Consider the following 16353-nt stretch of genomic DNA (forward strand, 5'->3'; position numbering starts at 1 on the left):
AGGTCGGAATGGTGAATACAAAAACCGGAACGGGGTGAAGATTCTAACCGGTCTGCTCTTAAGAACAGAGCCCGGCAAGAACAGAGTTGAGTACTATTCCCAGCAGGAGAGGCGCGCCACACGGACAATGACAGATGAAGAGGGTGGGGCTGCTCCGTCACAGAATGATGAAGGAGACCCTGACCTTGAGAGGCTTCTCCTTAGTCTTCCTCCCTGTGTGTCTCATCATACCTGCCCACTGAAGATGTAATCCAGGATCTCTCTCATAACCATTACCGATATCCCTTCAAGTTCAATCTTATAGGTTGATCCATCATCTTTTGGAGGGTTATAGTTTAACTTTGTCCTAAGAAAGGGAAAAAAATGTAAAATTTCTATGAAAGAACAGACATAGCTGTAAATATTTATGCAGTAAAACTCTATAAAGTAGATTATTTATCAACATATGAACCCCAGCTGGGAAATGTAGCTTCTTAACTTTAGGTTAATATACAGATATTTTTATAACTTTCAACTACAAAACACTTGTTCCAGGGTTCAGAACGACTTCTTAAAAACCAAAACAGACAACCACAGAACTGAGATCCACCTGAGCAAGGATCTCTGTCTACTTCACCTCGGGAGACCCACCCCATTAGGCTTATTTTTTTCATGTATTTAATTACCTAATTATTTTCAATAATGTAACAAGGACCCCACGAGCCTACCACCCAAAACAAAAGCTGGGACCTTGACTTCCACCTGCTCCTGCCCACACATTCCTTCTCCCCATTCACCCCTCTGCAGTGACTATCCACCCTAAACCCTGGGTTCGATCTTCCTTTGCTTCGTTGTTATTCCTGTACCCACGGAACCGCTCTCCTGGGGGTTGCAGCCGCAGCACCCTCGCCACACAGGTGCTGAATATCTCCTCTTGTTTGTGGCCACGTGCGTTTCCTCTTCTGCAAAACACACGCTACGTTCAAGTCTCTTGTTCATTTTTTTAAATTGGGCTCATTGTCTTTGTATTGAGGTGGGGGAGTTCTGTATTATATTCTTGATACTAATCCTTCGGCAGGCTTCGCACTTTTGTTAAAGGTGATGAAGAACGTGAAGAATTTTTTCACAGTGAATGCTTTTTAGGTCTTGTTTAAGAGCTGGGACCTTACTTGACGTCTAAAAGATGTTTGTAACTTAGCAGTGAACCTAAATTTGACTTAAGATCCCAACCCCACCCCTGGAGGCTGGGAACTGGTCATAAGGGGCAGCTGTGAAAGGAGGGTGAGTCATGAGCAGAAAACACACGCAGGGTGACGGTAGTGATAAGGAGTCGAGTTGCCAGGTCCTGCCTCCACGTACCTACGCGACTCCCCGTGAGGCCCTCCCCAACGCCAGCGGAAGATAAGTGATTTACACCCTGAAGGGTGTAAGACTGAGGCTAGGTCTGGACAGAGGGGAATATCAGGCACGTTTGAGGGTGGGTATATACTGCACCAGAAACAGAGAGAGCAAAGAGTTGTTTACATACTGAATGCTGCGACCATCAATCTTTTCCCCCTCAATTCTGCTCTTAAAATGTTGAAAACCAGACCTATATTCTCCAGATAAAAATACCTGGAGGATTTGATCAGCCCTGAAAGCAAAGGCCCAAAGACAAGGACATAGGTCTACCCCAAGAGCACATGACTTCAAAATTCTGAAGGAAAATTATTTCCAACCTACATTTTTATAACCAGCCAAATGTCAGGATAGGGCAGATATTTTCAGCTGTACGTGGTCTCAAAACAAACGATCTCCCATGCGGCCTTCTCAGTGTGCTGCTGGAAAACGTGCCCCAACAAACAAGTGAGTACATCAAGAAAAAGGAAGATTTCAGTCATGGAAAGACATGACCCAACTCTGGGAAGAAGTGCAGTGAATGCAGGGAATGGTGCAGAATGGTCTTAGAGCAACAGCTGTATACAAGCAGAAGGAAGCCAGTCCATCCTGGTGCCAGCAGGAAGCCTCGGGAAGCCTTGGGAGCCCCTGAAGACCCCGAGAAGATGAAAGTGATGGGACAGATAATATATCTGGAGGTGCGAAGAAGATACGTAGACATCCTTGTTTCCTTCCTGTATTTCAGGTCTGCTGTTGCCCCTACAGTTCCTATTGAAATAAATTGTTTTACTCAAAAGGTATTTCAGGGGCACCTCGGAGGCTCAGTCGGTTAAGCGTCCGACTTTGGCTCAAGTCATGATCACAGTAAATGAGTTTGAGCCCTGCATCAGGCTTGTTGCTGTCAGCTTGGAGCCTGCTTCTGATCCTGTCTCCCTCTCTTTCTCAAAAAGAAAAAAGAAAAAAACATTAAAAAATAAAAGATAAGAGGCGCCTGGGTGGCTCACTCGGTTGAGCGGCCAACTTCGGCTCAGGTCATGATCTTGCGGTCCGTGAGTTTGAGCCCCATGTCAGGCCATGTGCTGACAGCAAGCTCACAGCCAGGGGCCTGCTTCAGATTCTGTGTCTCCCTCTCTCTCTAGCCCTCCCCCGTTTGCGCTCTGTCTCTCTCTCACAAGTAAATAAACATTAAAAAAAAAAAAGTTAACTATACTTTAAGAAAAAAACGGCCGGGGGCGGGGGGGGGGGTGGGTGGTGGTGGTGGGTGCCTGGGTGGGTCAGTCAGTTGAGCGTCCCACTTTGGCTCAGGTCAAGATCTCGCGGTTCATGAGTTCAAGCTCCACATCAGGCACACTGCTGTCAGTGCGGAGCCCACATTGGATCCTCTGCTCCCCTCTTTCTCTTCCCCTTTCCTGCTCACGCTCACTCTCTCTCTCTCTCTCTCTCTCTCTCAAAAAATAAACATAAAAAAAAAGTTGACTATAGTGTCATGTGTTTTCACAATGAAGGATCCCTTTTAACAAGTACAGTTTTCTCTCAGCAGGTGGAAGTGAGAAATGGCTAAGAAAGAGTCCTGTAGATATGAGCACTATTTCAGACCTCTCTAAAAGCGGATCCTTTCAAAGCCCACGAAAAACAAATCACTGTACTATCGAAGTCTCTAAACATCTGAAGGCTAAATCACAAAGCTTTATAATGGTTTAAGTTCCGATCCCTACACCTGCCCCACGTCTCCCTACCCTGCTTCTGATCTCTCCTGGTACCGTCTGTGCACATTCAGTTCCTACCCGTCTCGTAAAGATTGGTTTAAATGCCAGTTCTACAAAAAGTGCTTCTCGGTCACTCCATCCTCCACAGGCTGCACCTCTGCCCTCACCTCCATGCAGGTAAAAATAATTTCTCCTGCTATAAATTTCCCAAGCACTTTATCTTATGGGTTCATCAAGTTCTGTTTTTATTGCAATATTTAAGTACATACCCCATTTCCTATCTATTTAACTGGAAGTTCCTTGAGGCCAGAGTCCTCTTTATCACCATAACTCTACAATGTAGCCCAGCAGTTTGCAAAGAATAGACCTTCAACAATTATTTGTAAAATACATGTTTGAATTGATAGTGGTTTTTCAAGTGCTATCACAGGAGATCTCCTTCCTGCGTGATGTCAGGTACGGTGAAGTGGAACCAGAAGCAGCATGAGGAAGAACTTCTAATTATTTCACCCATCCGACACTGAAAGGACTGAAGCACGGGGCTCCTCAAACTTCAGCGTTCATAAGAGCCATCCAGGGGTCTTGATTCAGAAGGTCTGTGCGGGGCCTGAGTTTCTGCATTGGTAAAAAGGTCTCAGGCAGAGCGGATGCTGCTGGTCTCCAGACCCCTCTGAGTGGCCAACTGATGCTTCTCAAATTCCCCATGGTGGGTTTGGTACATCCCAGATGAATATCTTGTGAAATATGTATATAATGAGGAGGGGCACCGGGGTGGCTCAATCGGTTAAGGGTCCAACTTCGGCTCAAGTCACGATCTCGCGGTTCGTGAGTTTGAGCCCCGCATCGGGCTCTGTGCTGACAGCTCAGAGCCTACCTCAGATCCTGTCTCCCTCTGCCCTTTCCCTGTTTGTGCTCTCTCTCTCTCTTAAAAGTAAACATTAAATAAACAAACATGAAAAAGAAATATAATGGGGATATGATGTACCACATGGCGACTACAGTTCACTGTACAGCATATTTGAAAGTTGCTAAGAGAGACCACCTTAAAAATTCTCCTCACAAGAAAAAAAAATCGGAATTATGTAAGGTGACAGCTGTTAACTAGACTTACTGTGGCTATCATTTTACAATGTATACAAGTATCAAATCATTATGTTGTACACCAGAAGCTAACATAATGTCACTTATACCTCAACGAAAAAATGAATTATTAAAAAAAATGAAATAAAAGACACATAATAAAATGCAGGCTCCAGTGATCTTATCATCAGATTCAAAAGACATACAATTACTCTGTCAAATTGTGACAAGTTTCTAAATTCTCGACCTCCATGCGTGCACCTGCATTATGGCAGGTAACCGTTCACAGCCCATCACCGGTGTGCAGGTGATGTCCTAGTAGGCTGGGTGGCCACCCATCCATCAAGAACACAGTGAAAGCTGCTCTTGAGTCCCTTCCAGTCCTAGCTGGTAAGAGTCACTCAAATCTATTTTGAAACAGTCTTGCTTCAGAGCCTACCATCATTCTGTTCTTCTCTCATTTCTTGGAGAGCTGCCATCCCTTTCCAACTTAGTAACCTCAAACGTGTCTCATTCTCCCTTTTTTAAAAAATTTATTTATTTATTTTGAGAGAGACAGAGACAGTGTAGGTGGAGGAGGGGCAGAGAGAGAGAGAGAGAGAGAGAGAGGGAGAGAGAGAATCCCAAGCAGGCTTTGCTGTCAGCGTGGAGCCGGATGGGGGCTCAAACCCACGAAACTGTGAGATCACGACAGGAACCGAAACCAAGAGTCAGATGCTTAACTGACTGAGCCACCCAGGGGCCCCTCTCCCCCTTTTTTGTCTTCATTTTTTTCTGACTCCCCAACTAAGTCTCTTAATCCTGTTAGTTTTTGTTCCATTCTGTCTGACATCTATTTCCTTCAGTAAATACCTTAATTTATACAAGACCCACCAATTAACTACCCTTCTCACTCTCCAGACCAACACATTTTCTCCATAGCTTTCCCTTTTTTTATCTAGAATTTTCCTGTCTTGTACACACCACTTCTCTTTCTTCTGCCACAGACAACTGAGAAGTCAGTGAACTGAACTCAAGTGTTAATGACTTAAAAAAAAAACAAAAAAAACTAACCCAATGCGTTAATAACTGAGTTTTGCCCTGAAAGCCCATCAAAAAAAAAAAAAAGGTGGCAAATCAACTGTTCTTTTCTCTGTCCTTCATCTGTGCTCTAGGAAGCTATGGGGTCAGATGTAAATTTACTGGAAGTCACAATACCCTTGGGTTTTATTGTGATGTGATGTCGATTTATAAACTCCCTCCTGGAAAATGCGGTAGCCTTAACATATCACTTTGGAGAATTTCATCACACTCTGAAAAAAGTAGAAATAATTGAGAGTAGTACAAAATTGGGCCCCAGGTGTTCAGATATAAATATCCATGCTCGTCACATTCTTCCCCAGTTTTGTTTCTAGGGCAAGACATTTCCCCTCTCTGCCCCTGTTTTCTCATTTGTAAAAAGAAGAGGTTAGATAAGGTGATCTGGGAGCTCTCCAGCCCCCATACGTTTCTGGACAAAGCTGCTGAAACAGGCCATCAGGTTAGCGCAGAGACTCAGCTCTGGAGGCGTCCTGTGGAGTCCCACAAGCCAACCGGTGAGGTACAATTTATGACATGCCTTCTGTGGGTTGTGCGTGCAAGTTTATTTTTCCTCTGGGTGAACATTTATTTTCCATCCTATTGAAGTTGAACAGGTGTGAAACAAAATCAATTTTTGGTTTTTTTTTGTTTTTTTCTTGGCAACACTGAAGAGTGATTTTGTAAGAAAACAAGTTGTTGGCTACTAGCTAAGAAGCTGCTGTGATAATTCTATTCTCACTGGCTGCCAAGTGCTGAGAAAGTTCAAGGTGTCTAAATGCCCAGGTAACCGGGCCTGGTCCTCCTTCTTCCAAGAACCACTTTAGACATCACTGAATGGGATCTGATGTAACAGGGACAGAGAATAAGTCTAAAAGCAAAGAAATGTACTCAAATAGAATGCAAGAGAATGTAATGTTTAAGTCAAGATTTACAGAAATTCTGGGGTGATTCACGGGCATTACTCACAGAGTTTTAAGTGATTCATGTCGCCTCAAATTGGGCCGCTACCGGTATCAGGCTCTTTGAGATACGTGCAGAGGGGCTTAGGCTCCCCACTTCCATGCCCAACTAAGAATTTACGTTCCTGGGGGGAACCTGTTTTATATATGCTCCCCCCTCCTTTTTGATCTTCATGAGCTCCTAAAAACCACATCCAAAATGGATGTTTAGGGCAGTGAAACTCTTCTGTATGAGGCAATAATGACGGATCGCCGTCATCGTACATCTGCCTGAACCCCCAAAATGTACACCACCCAAAGTGACCACTAACACAAGCCATGGCTCTGGGTGACAGCGATAGGTCAGGGCAGACCCATCAACTGTAACAGACGTACCACTCTGGTGGGGGCACTGACCATGGGAGAGGTTGTGCACGCAGGGGGAAACGGGGGTACATGGGACACATCTGTACCTTCTTTTCAATTTGGCCGTGAACCTTACTGCTCTAAAAAAAAAATCAAGTCTGTTTTAAAAATGTACTGTTTTAGTCCCCATTCAACTTAATGAAGTACTAATTTGCAGGTCAGATTTCCATCAACAGATGGCATCCTCTCATGACAAGGCCTTTTATGGCCTGCTTTCCTACAGGTGGGAAAGCAGGAACCCGTCTTTCTCAGCGCCCTGCCACCCAAGAACACCATCTCCATGAAAGAAAAGCATTTACGTGGGTACCTGAGACAGGAGCAAGGGTCCCGGGTGGGCGGCCCAACGAAGCCCCCAGGCCCCCCCATGGTAGGAGAGGAAGCAGGTGCCCCGGGCCTCTAGGTGAGCGCCCTCCCACGGCACCGGCACTGGTGCAGGCGAACGAGCCAGTCACCAGTCACTCAGCGCTCTTCCCACCGGGCCTAAGTCAGGGAGCAGCGGGCAGGGGAAGCAGGGGCGGGCGCGATGCCACAGGACCTGGCTGGGAAGCGCCCCAGCCTAACCCTGCACGGCTAGGGCACAGATCACAAGCGGGAGGTGGGAAAGGGAGAACGGGGCCGGGCCGCACTCCTCCCTTAGGATAGCGGGACAGCAGTGGGGCGCATGCTGTTGGAGGCTCTGAACGGTTTCTTCCCCTTCACTATTTCCATGAGTCTCCCTCCACTCCGTTCTCTTCGCCTCCAGCTCTTTTTACCTAGACGGATTACAGTGTTCACTTGCTTACCACCCAACACCTCCCTCCTCACACAGATCCTGCAATGACTCATAATTTGAATGGGTTTTAAGAGGAGCTCCTGAACCTGGCTTTCCAGAATCTTCTGGCAAGCTCTTATAGAAAAACAGATCCCTGGGTCCCATCCCAGACCAACTGAGTCAGGTCCAAGACTGTACATTTAAAGAGTTCCTCAGCTGACTGTGACACATCCCCTGCTGCCTGGAATGTTCCCTCCGCCCCCCGACTCCCCAGTCACATGGTTTCGTACCTCACTCACTTCAGGTCTCTGCTCCAAAGAGTAGCCCAGGTACCACACTGTCGAAAATGACACCACTCCTCCCTTCCCTGCTTTATTTTTCTGCAGAGACTTTACCATCGTCTCATAAACCGCATCGGTGACTCTGTCTTGTTGACCACTCTACCCCCTTACCTCATGAAGTGGCTGGTTCTGAACGGGCACCTGACAAGTATGTATGAGCTTAAAGTAACAGCAGCGCAGGGGCAGCCCGTGTAGACACAGCATTACTGACCGGCCGAACGGGTGTGAGCTTTTCCGCACAGCATCCCGCTGGCTCGGCCACACTGAGGGGAGCATCCTACAGACGTGTGCTGGAGTCGGCAATTCCAGAAGCCCGTGTTCCGCTACGGCAGAGCGACCCGAATGCCCACAGTGCCACCACCTGCCTGTGTGCTCCAGCCCGTGTATGCTGGACTCTGAGGTGGCCGTACGGGAGGTCTGTGGCCTGCGAATGGACCCAACTAACTGGACGCTCCCTCACCTCACTCTGCTCACCACCCCCGGTGCGCTACACGGAAAAATGCAAAGAGTGGGAAAGGCTTCCGGAAAACGAAGGGTTTGCTGTTCAGGCTTCACCCTACCAACCAGGCCTATAGTACGGAAGCCGGAACAGAACCACTTCACTACCGAAGACGCAGGAACGAGTCCGGAGAGGTCCTGGCCACAGTGCTCTCCATCCCTGACCACCTCCCTGCCCCTCCCTCCCCGCACACAAGGGGTCACAAACACGTCTTCTGTTTTCTGTCTGATAGCACATCATCTGCTCTGCAGATGAAATACAGTGTTCCTATTTAGATCTGCTCTGAGGAACCAATTACATCAATATCTGGAAGAGATATGAGCACAGAAAGTGTATGCCTTTGAGTCATGTGATCTGAACAAAGGAGAAACGAATCTGAAGGAAGATGATGCTTTTGGAAACGAGAACACACAAAGCGGGAACCACCTTCAGCAGCAGGACGGTGTGTGCGCTTAGGTGCCAGGGTCGGGTGGGGCCATCACAGGGACTGTGCACAAGCACAGCTACGAGTGACATCACTTACACCTGCACAGGCACGACGACCCTTGGTGGGAGAGACACGAAGTGTGACCAACCCAGTAAAAACTGTAGTGCGAGGCCAGCGACTTTGCTATAAGGTATGGATTCAGAAATCAGACCTCAGCCCAGGGGGTGGGCCCCAATCTCGAGGAACTCACAAACCATTACCTCTAACCACGGGCTTCAGTCAGTAAAGTGAAACATTACGGTTATTTATTTCTAGTAGTGTGAAGCCTCTAGCATTATACCCCCCAATAAATCTCTTTCCAGCCTGCCGGACAGCTGTTCTTCCCCAGGTTGACCCCACCTTAGGATGTGGGGCTATTCTCTACACAGCTGCGTAAGCCAGGAAGTCAGGAGTCTAACTAATAAATAACAGAAGGAGTGACTAAGTTACAAGGCACAAGTGGACACGAAAGTGAGCGAGTGAAAGTTGGTGAGGCATGGGATACTTCCATGATCTCAAAGTATCGCCCCCTAACTGACTTATTAATTACACAGAAACAGTGGATTAAACCAGGGGACGCCATCTTTAACCACATGATGAAACCAACATTAGCAATGTTAGGACAAACCAACGTTAGGGGGCCCTCACTGGGTGCACGGAGAAGGACGCCACATCACTCCTGTGGTACTCCTGTCACAAATGCAATGCCCTGAATCTAACTGTAAGAAATCAAACAAACCTAAGGGGAGGAACAGTCTACCAAATAACTGAAGAGCACCCACCCAAAGTGCCAAGGCCAAGAAAGCTGAGGGAAGACTGAGAAACTGTCACAGGAGTGACGCCGGAGGAGATCAAGGGGACGCTGTAATACTACATTGTAAATACCGTGGAGCAGGCGCCGTGCTAAGTACAAGAGAGGCAAAAAGTCAGCTCTCTGGGGAGAGAGGTCAGAAAAGGCTTCACGGAGGTGACACCTGCACTGGGTCTCAGCTGGGTGTTTTACACTGAGGAAGGGGGGCCGTGAAACGCGATGACATATGCATTGTACATTCAAGGAACGACAGGTGCAAGTAGTTCAACAAGGCCAGAGCAAGAGAAACACAGCATGGGTGGAGCAAGCCAGCTCCTGGAGGACCTGTACATACACACACACACACACACACACACACACACACACACACACACACAGTGGACTTCACCTCGAGGGAAATGGAGCTGCACGTGAGTTGTCGGGTTTTTGTAAACCTTTTATTAATTTTTATTAAAAGCACTTTTAGATGTACATTTTTAATGTTTGTTTATTTTGACGGTGGGGAGGGGCAGAGAGAGAGAGAATCCCAAGCAGGCTCCATGCTCAGTGAGGAGCCCGACGTGGGACTTGATTTCACGAGCCTGGGATCATGACCCGAGCCGAAACCAAGAGTTGGATGCTCAACCAACTGAGCCACCCAGGGGCCCCAAATCTTTTTATTTTAAAATAATTTTAGACCTGGGGTGCCTGGGGGGCTCAGTTGGTTGAGTGACCGACTTCGGCTCAGGTCACGATCTCCCGGTTTGTGAGTTTGAGCCCCGCATTGGGCTCTGTGCTGACAACTCAGAGACTGGAGCCTACTTCTGATTCTGTGTCTCCCTCTCTCTCGGTCCCTCCCCCACTCATGCTCTGTCTCTCTCTGTCTCAGAAATAAATAAACATTAAAAAAAATAAAAAAATAAAAAAAATAATTTTAGACTTACATAAAAGTTAATCATAGAGTTCCTGTATACCCTTCATCTAGCTTCTGTTAATATTAATAGTTTCAATAATCTTACTACAATTATCAACACTAAGAACTAAAGATTGGTACAATCTTACAACAAAAATTGGTACAATACTGTTACATTTCACCAGTTTTCCCTGTAATGTCCTCTCTCTGGGTGCAATCTAGGGTTCCAAACGTCAGTTAATGATTGTGTCTCCAAACTGTACCAGTCCATCTTTCAAGGCCCTCTTTGGTGACTACTTGTTAATTATTTTGTACAATGTCCCTCGACTTGGGTTTAATTTCTTATGATTAGATTGAGGCTATGTGTTTTGCACAGGAACCCTACAGATGTGATGTGATGTCCTTCTGCACATTGTATAAGGATGTCAATCTGTATGATATTAACCTCGGCCACTCGCCCAAGATGGTGTCTACTGGGTTTCAAGTTAAAGTCTCTATCCCTTTGTTATTATTCCAACTAATAGAGGGATAATTGAGAACATACGAATATCCTTTTCTCCTCAAACTCTTGCCCACTAATTTTAGTATCTACTGGCAGATCTTGCCTGTAACAATTATTAGTATGGTGTTCAAATGATGATTTTCTATTTTTTTTTTTACATTTTTAATGTTTATTTATTTTTGAGAGAGAGAGAGAGAGAGAGAGGGAGAGAGAGAGAGAGAGAGAGAGAATGAGCGGGGGGGGGGGGGGTGGCGCAGAGAGAGAGAGGGAGACAGAATCCAAAGCAGGCTCCAGGCTCTGAGCTGTCAGCACAGAGCATGATGTGAGGCTCAAACTGTGAGATGATGACCTGAGCAGAAGTCAGATGCTTAACCGACTGAGCCACCCAAGTGCTCCATGATTTTCAATTCTCTTATTCTGCCCACATTTATTAATGTAAATTCTTCTGTAAGAGCTATTTCCTCTCCCCACTTATTTACTTATCCACTCATTCATTCACTCATGCCTACACACATGGATGTTTCTTCTATTCTGTGGCTTTTATTCCAGTGTTATTGGTATTCATTTCCTTGCTCAAAATGCCACAGCTTTGGCCACTCAGAGTTCTTTCACGTTGGCTCTATTGTCTTTAGAGCACCTCCTTATTTTCTGGCACAAATACTCTAGGCTCATGGAGTATTTTTCCTGCTCCAGTACCTGAATCAACCATGTCTCAGAAGACATTGGTTTTAAGTATTATGTAATTAATTACATTCTAGAAGCATCACTGTGGTAGCAGCAGTGTGGAAGATTGATGGGGACCGAGCACAGAGGCAGACAGACCAGTTCTGTCACCATTCGGAATTAGTAACAGCTGGAACATAAGCAGCAGTGATGGTGAAGGCGAGGCAGGCTGCAGAGATCTGAGAGGTCAAAATGATGGGCCATGGCATCACTAGGTGCAGAGGGAGAGGGAGGTGCATCCCCAAGGACCCGCAGTTTCTCCCAGTGAAGGGAGGACCACCCACCTGGGGGAGGGGAGCTAGCCTGCCAGGGTTGGGGGGCAGGGTGGCCCTGCAGCAGGCCTTCAAGGCCTGGTGCTCAGGAGAGAGGCCAAGGAGCAGGCGACGTCTCTGGAGTAGATGATGTCGTGAGAGGGCAGACGGGCGGACAGAAACCTGGGCCGCATCACCTTATCACGTATAGGGGCAGACGGGGAGGGGAGCCAGCAAAGCTGACTGCAGGTGAAAAGGGACAAGAGGCATCACAGAAGCCTGGAGAGACCAGGTGTCAAGAGAATGGCCACGAGTGATACATACAGCAGACAGGTCAAGTCAGGTAAACACTTCCAGGTTTTCGCTAGATTTGGCAATTCTATTTTAGCAGTTTTATTTGTTTTAATTTGTTTACGTTTATTTATTTTTGAGAGAGAGAGAGAAAAAATGAGTGGGGGAGGGACAAAGAGAAGGAGACACAGAATCTGAAGCAGGCTCCAGGCTCTGAGCTGTTAGGGCAGAGCCCAAGGTGGGGCTTGAACCCATGACCCGTGAGATCATGACCTGAGAGGAAGTTGGACGCTTAACCAACTGAGTCACCCAGGTACCCCTTAGCAATTTTAAAAGAACAGTTTTATGGAGTGGTAAGATAGGAACAGAGGGAAGGAAAAAGAGGAGAGGAGACCACGGACAAGATAAAGAGAGACTCTTGTTTGAAGGACCAGGTAGTTGTAGCAGAGGATGCAGAGACGCATCCACAGGACATTTGCACATCTCCTGTGTGTCAGTAGTGGCGGTGACGCGAGCACGTCTCTGTGCTGGGGCAAAGGAGCCAGAATAGAAGGGAAAAAATACGAACTGCAGAAGGAAGAGCTATGCAACACAACAATCTCCTGGAAGAAAGAGAAGACGGGACAGCGGGCCAGGGAAAATCAGCCTGGACTGTGCATCTCTGTTCAGTGTGAGGTTGGCTTGCAAATCATCATTACCTGATCTAAACAGCTTTAGAGATGATCATCAGAGTTAGGGTTTCCATGTCCAAAGTCTAAAAAATTTAATACTCTACGATCAATGGTCAACAAAAACTAAAACCTACAGCCTGTTTCTGTACGCCCTTTGAGTTACAAGTGGTTTTTATATTTTTCAAAGGTTGTTAAAACAAAAACAAAGAAGAGTATGTGACAGAGGTGGCCCAAAAAGCCTGAAATACCTCTTTTTTTAAAAAATTTTTACTTTATTTTTGAGAGAGCATGAGTAGGGAAGGGGCAGAGAGAGAGGGAGACAGAGGATCCGAAGTGGGCTCTGTGCTGACAGCAGGGTGTCCGATGCAGGACTCAAACTCACAAACCACGAGATCATGACCCGAGCCAAAGTCAGCTGCTCAGCTGACTGAGCCACCCAGGCGCCCCCTAAAAAGTTTCTGATTCTTTACAGAAAAACTTTACCAACCCCTGCTCTAAATATTTTTTAAAAAATTGTTTTTTTACTAAGTTTATCTATTTATTTTGAGAGAAACAGAGATAGTGTGAGTGGGGGAGGGGTAAAAAGGGAGAGGGAGAGGGAGGGAAAGAGGGAGAGGAAGGGAGAGAGAGAGAATCACAAGCAGGCTCTGCAGAGCCCAGCGTGGGGCTCGAACTCACGAAACCGCAAGACAATGACCTGAACCAAAACTGAGAGTCGGATGCTTAACCAACTGAGCCACCCACGCGCCCCTAAATATTTTACAGGAGTAAGCACACAACAGTTGAAACTCCAGTCTAACAGATATGCAAAATAGCAGGAACTTTGAGAAAACTCTTGCGAAAGTGACAAGGCCATCGTGATGGACCTGAGGGGGAACAAAACCCATCAGATACGCCAGGGCCTTTACGTGATAATCCAATCTTCCTGGGTGGTTTCTATCTTCAGAAACAGATATCCTGGGGTCACAGCCCCCAAAGTGGGTTTATATGCACCTACAAAAAGTACAAAGAAGAAAGAACACCAAAGCTTTTTTTTTTTTTTTCTAATTTGTTTATAGAGTCACTATTGAGAAGAAAAAAGAACTGGGAATTAAAATGTCAAAGGGGAATGATGAAGCAAATTGCATCACACAGCAGTATGATGTAGTAACAGCTGGCCATTTACAAGGATGATTACGGGCGTTATACTGAGCTGTGAGACAGGAGGGCTATAAAATGACTTCCAGGGAAAGATGAACCGTAAGTGATAGGCCCACTTGGCTTACGACTACAACAATTAACTACCCTGTTCACAACCAGAATTCAGGGTGACACAAGTAATTCTCATGTGATTTTCCATGATTTGTGTGTGTGTGTGTGTGTGTGTGTGTGTGTGTAAAAAAAAAAAGATTCTTAAAATTTAAATCTGGTTCTTGTAATTTTACAAGTAAAGCAGTCAATAAAAGTCACCTCTTAGAAGACAAGGTTTGAAAACGCACGTTAAAATTTTAAGACGAGTTCAAAGGCAGGATCATGATGCAGCAACTTGTGAAGCAAAAAATTCCTCTAGAATGAAACAAGTCGGAGCCCTCGTCCTGGTCACACCCTGACCTTTCGGAAACGCGCATAAAACAAAGACATTCATGCCACGACCTGTCAGACAGTTCCAGATTTTCTACCCGGGATGCATTTTCAGAGGCTATTTGAGAGAGGCGCCTTCTGTGCCCGTGAGGACCCCACGCACGTGGTCACGTCCAGCGCCAGCCCTGTCATTTGGGGGCGCTTCTCACAGCGCTGACTGAGAACTGGCTCCTCTGGGTCTCTTCTGCCACGGGGTCCAAACGGACCTTCCCTTCCAAGTGTCTACCCACCTTCCGTTCTCTTTCCCAACGCGCAGAGTTAGAAGGACGCTGTATGCCATTTCAAAGGCAGAGGAGCTAGAACTGAAAACGTTCAAAGGAAAAGTAAGAATTGATAGGCATTGATTATTGTCTCTGTATGCATCCTTTTAAGGCAGTTCAATCAAACCAAAGCGTTAAGTGACGGCTAGGAAATGGGGGGTTTTTTTGTTTCTGTTTTTTTTGGTTTTTTTCTTTTTAAAAAAGGAGATGGTGGCGGTAGGGGAAAACAAAAACAAAAATACAGCCTCCAACACAGTCCCTTTAAGAAAGGCTGGGCTGCACTTGTCTCCAGCAGCTTCGAGCTGCCCTCTCGCTTCTGGCGCCTCTGTAATTTACAATTTACTGTTACAGACTTCTCGAAACAACTTAGAGCTGAAAGTGCCTTCCAAAATGTTGTCAAGGGAACGAATGCTTCTCGATTAATTCTTTGGTCCTGCCGTAACAAAAGCTCTCTCACTGGAGCTGCTCCTCTGGAAGAAAGAATCTGGTCCCTTCTTCTCCCAGGCTTCTTGGCACCAGAAATGGCCTGTTGGGTTGACTGTGCATCTCAAACAGGGCAAATTAAAGACTCTTTTGTAGTAACCTCTGCTGCAGGACAGTTTATTCTGCCCCTCTCCCCCATCTCCAGTACACAGTCAGCTATTCAGTAAAATGTTACGGCAAAAAGTGGAACCCTGTCCAGAAGCAGTGTGTCCAGCGTCCTGACCTCTCATCTTCCACGTCTTCGGCGGTACTTACAGACAGCAGTCAACTCAACTCTCCCGTGGACGAGGTTTCAGTAACGGACTTAGTGCCTCTGGCCCGAGAGACAAAGACGAGGGCTTTGAAAGTACCCAGCCCACCTGTCTGTCTGTTTCTCTTTCTCCCCACGGAATGAAAGACAGACAACGCTGAAGGCACATGCAACACAGTAAGGGAGCCTGGAGGAGGGAGTGATTATTTGGCAGAGTCGGGAAAACGTTACAACGGAAGGGATACTGGAAACAGGCCCTGAAGGATGAATACAAACGTATCTGCCGGAGAAGAGGAGGTCGAGAAAGGCAGAGACGAGAAACGCGTGCAAGCCGAGACACACATACGCACGGATCTGTGAGGCACTTGTAGAATTTCCAAGACCCAGGACAGTGTAATTGAGATGTGTACTCAGCACCGTTATTCCACATTCAACACAAAAACAGAATGCCGCGTTCCCCACTTTGCTGAAGAGCCAGGCTCAAAAAACCTACTATCTCCTCCGCCACCCTCGTCCTTGGTTCCCACATCCCGGGAGCGACGGGCTGCTTTCTTCCCGAATTCTGGACACCGGCCACTGCCCGGTGCCCAGGACGCTGCCGTGGTGGGCTACCCACATCAGCCGGCAACACCAGTCCCTTCCCGGTCCCGTGGACACACAACAACCAAGGCACCTTCTTAAAGGGGAGCACATTCAGAGCACAGCTACTCGTACGGCTAAAATAGCTTCCGCCCTGTAACTAAGGACACAACGGTGTACAACTGAGCTGTAAACTTTGACAACAGGTTCTGCGCTTTACGGAATCTTTTAAAACTACCCCTCACTGAACGCTGGCCGTAAGTGATAAGCAGGGTTTACTGGCATCTCCTTGCCTTTTCCATTTTCTCACCGACAGGTCCTACTGCTACCACCTCCAACCCAGGCACGTCATCCCGACTCACCGACGAACCCCAGCCCAGGGCCTCCTTATTTCCTGT

General features: G+C 46.8%; 1 protein-coding gene across 2 annotated transcripts in view; it reads right to left on the reverse strand.

Annotated features, from left to right (window-relative positions):
* The window catches only part of GAN (gigaxonin), a 63426-nt gene that overhangs the window by 34605 nt on the left and 12468 nt on the right, over window positions 1-16353 (reverse strand). Inside the window, exon 2 of one of the 2 annotated variants that reach the window (XM_027076275.2) lies at window positions 232-346. The exons of the other annotated variant lie outside the window; for it this stretch is intronic. Coding sequence (XP_026932076.1) covers window positions 232-346 — 115 coding nt within the window. The remainder of the gene's footprint in view (window positions 1-231; window positions 347-16353) is intronic. 2 annotated transcript variants of the gene reach the window in all.

The sequence above is a fragment of the Acinonyx jubatus genome, chromosome E2, assembly GCF_027475565.1.
Source record: "Acinonyx jubatus isolate Ajub_Pintada_27869175 chromosome E2, VMU_Ajub_asm_v1.0, whole genome shotgun sequence".
In the NCBI taxonomy this organism is placed as follows: domain Eukaryota; kingdom Metazoa; phylum Chordata; class Mammalia; order Carnivora; family Felidae; genus Acinonyx; species Acinonyx jubatus.